Source organism: Balaenoptera musculus, chromosome 13, assembly GCF_009873245.2.
Source record: "Balaenoptera musculus isolate JJ_BM4_2016_0621 chromosome 13, mBalMus1.pri.v3, whole genome shotgun sequence".
NCBI classification, from domain to species: domain Eukaryota; kingdom Metazoa; phylum Chordata; class Mammalia; order Artiodactyla; family Balaenopteridae; genus Balaenoptera; species Balaenoptera musculus.
The window spans coordinates 12,884,625-12,885,888 of record NC_045797.1 but is presented as its reverse complement, the minus strand read 5'-3'; the positions used below and the strand labels follow the sequence as shown (position 1 = coordinate 12,885,888).

Genomic DNA, 1,264 nt, shown 5'->3' with positions numbered 1-1,264 from the left:
GGGCACTTAGACCCGTCCATTCTCCTGCTGATTCTGTCAGGCAAGGCTCTGCAGCTGATGGGGCCTTAACCTGTGGTGTCTGAGGAGTAGAGGAGGCTTTCATGGTCCAGAGCCCTCAGCTTCAAACTACTCCCCTGATTCTCTAACATCTTCCTCTTACACTGACTCAAGAGAATCTGCCTGCCTGCTCCCCAGACAGTCAACATAAGTGGGCAGCTGGGCCACCCGGAGAGGGGGGTTTGTGTTCAGGGCTGTACCACTGTGGGAGGATCTTCCATGGCTTGCTGGCAGTAATAAACTCCAACGTCCTCAGCCTCCACCCTGCTGATTTTTAGTGTGAAATCTGTCCCTGACCCACTGCCAGTGAACCACTCTGGGACCCCAGAGGCTCGGTTGGAAACCTCATAGATCAGAAGCTGTGGAGACTGGCCTGGTTTCTGCAGGTACCAGCTCAAATAAGTGTCTCCATCACTATCTAGGAGGCTCTGACTGGATCTGCAGGAGATGGAGGCTGGGTCTCCAGGGATGACAGACAGGGAGAGTGGAGTCTGGGTCAGCACAATATCCCCACTGGATCCTAAAATAATGAAAGAAAACAACAAAGTTCTGGACAAAATTTATGAAACAGTTTCAGAATTTTTCTTCTGTTATTGACGTCAGGCTAATCTTTTTTCTTTTTCTTTTTGATTCCAAAGACTACCCAAAATATCCAATTTCACAACGAACCCAAGATTTACAATGCAAAGAGGTCTCTAGAAGTCATGTACACTTGACCACTCTTTCTATGCCACCATCTTCACCAGAGGACAGACACCTCTTGTTCTTTCCGGATTCATCCTTATTCTCATATCACTAAACATCACATGTCTTTTGCAGAGGGTATGGTATGCATCTAACATGTGGACAAAGACACATGAAAAGCAGTTTTGCTCCCAGAGCTCACCCCCTCATTCTCCTTCTCATCTCCCCTCCATCCTTACCTGGGACCCAGAGCATGAGGAAACCCAGGAGCTGAGCAGGGAACCTCATTTTCAGAAGCTGGAATTGAGGAGTCCTGATAAGTCAAAGCAAGACTGGAGCTGAGCTTTTATCTCAGACTTGCAGGGGAAGGTCCTCCCTGGGGAACAACATGCAAATCCCCTGGCGGGGGGGACAGCTGTGTGGAAAGAGCCAGGGGGAGGGAGGGAAGGGCTCAACTTTGAGCAGAGTGAAACAAAGGTCTTCTGTGTTTAGGTGAAAACCAATAGCTAAAGACCATATTGCT

General features: G+C 48.7%; 1 gene segment (V, D, J or C); it reads right to left on the bottom strand.

Annotated features, from left to right (window-relative positions):
• Window positions 1-245: 245 nt before the first annotated feature.
• LOC118906314 lies at window positions 246-1,053 on the bottom strand. The segment is given in 2 exon segments: window positions 246-577; window positions 981-1,053. Coding segments are annotated over 2 exon segments (381 nt in total).
• Window positions 1,054-1,264: the final 211 nt, after the last annotated feature.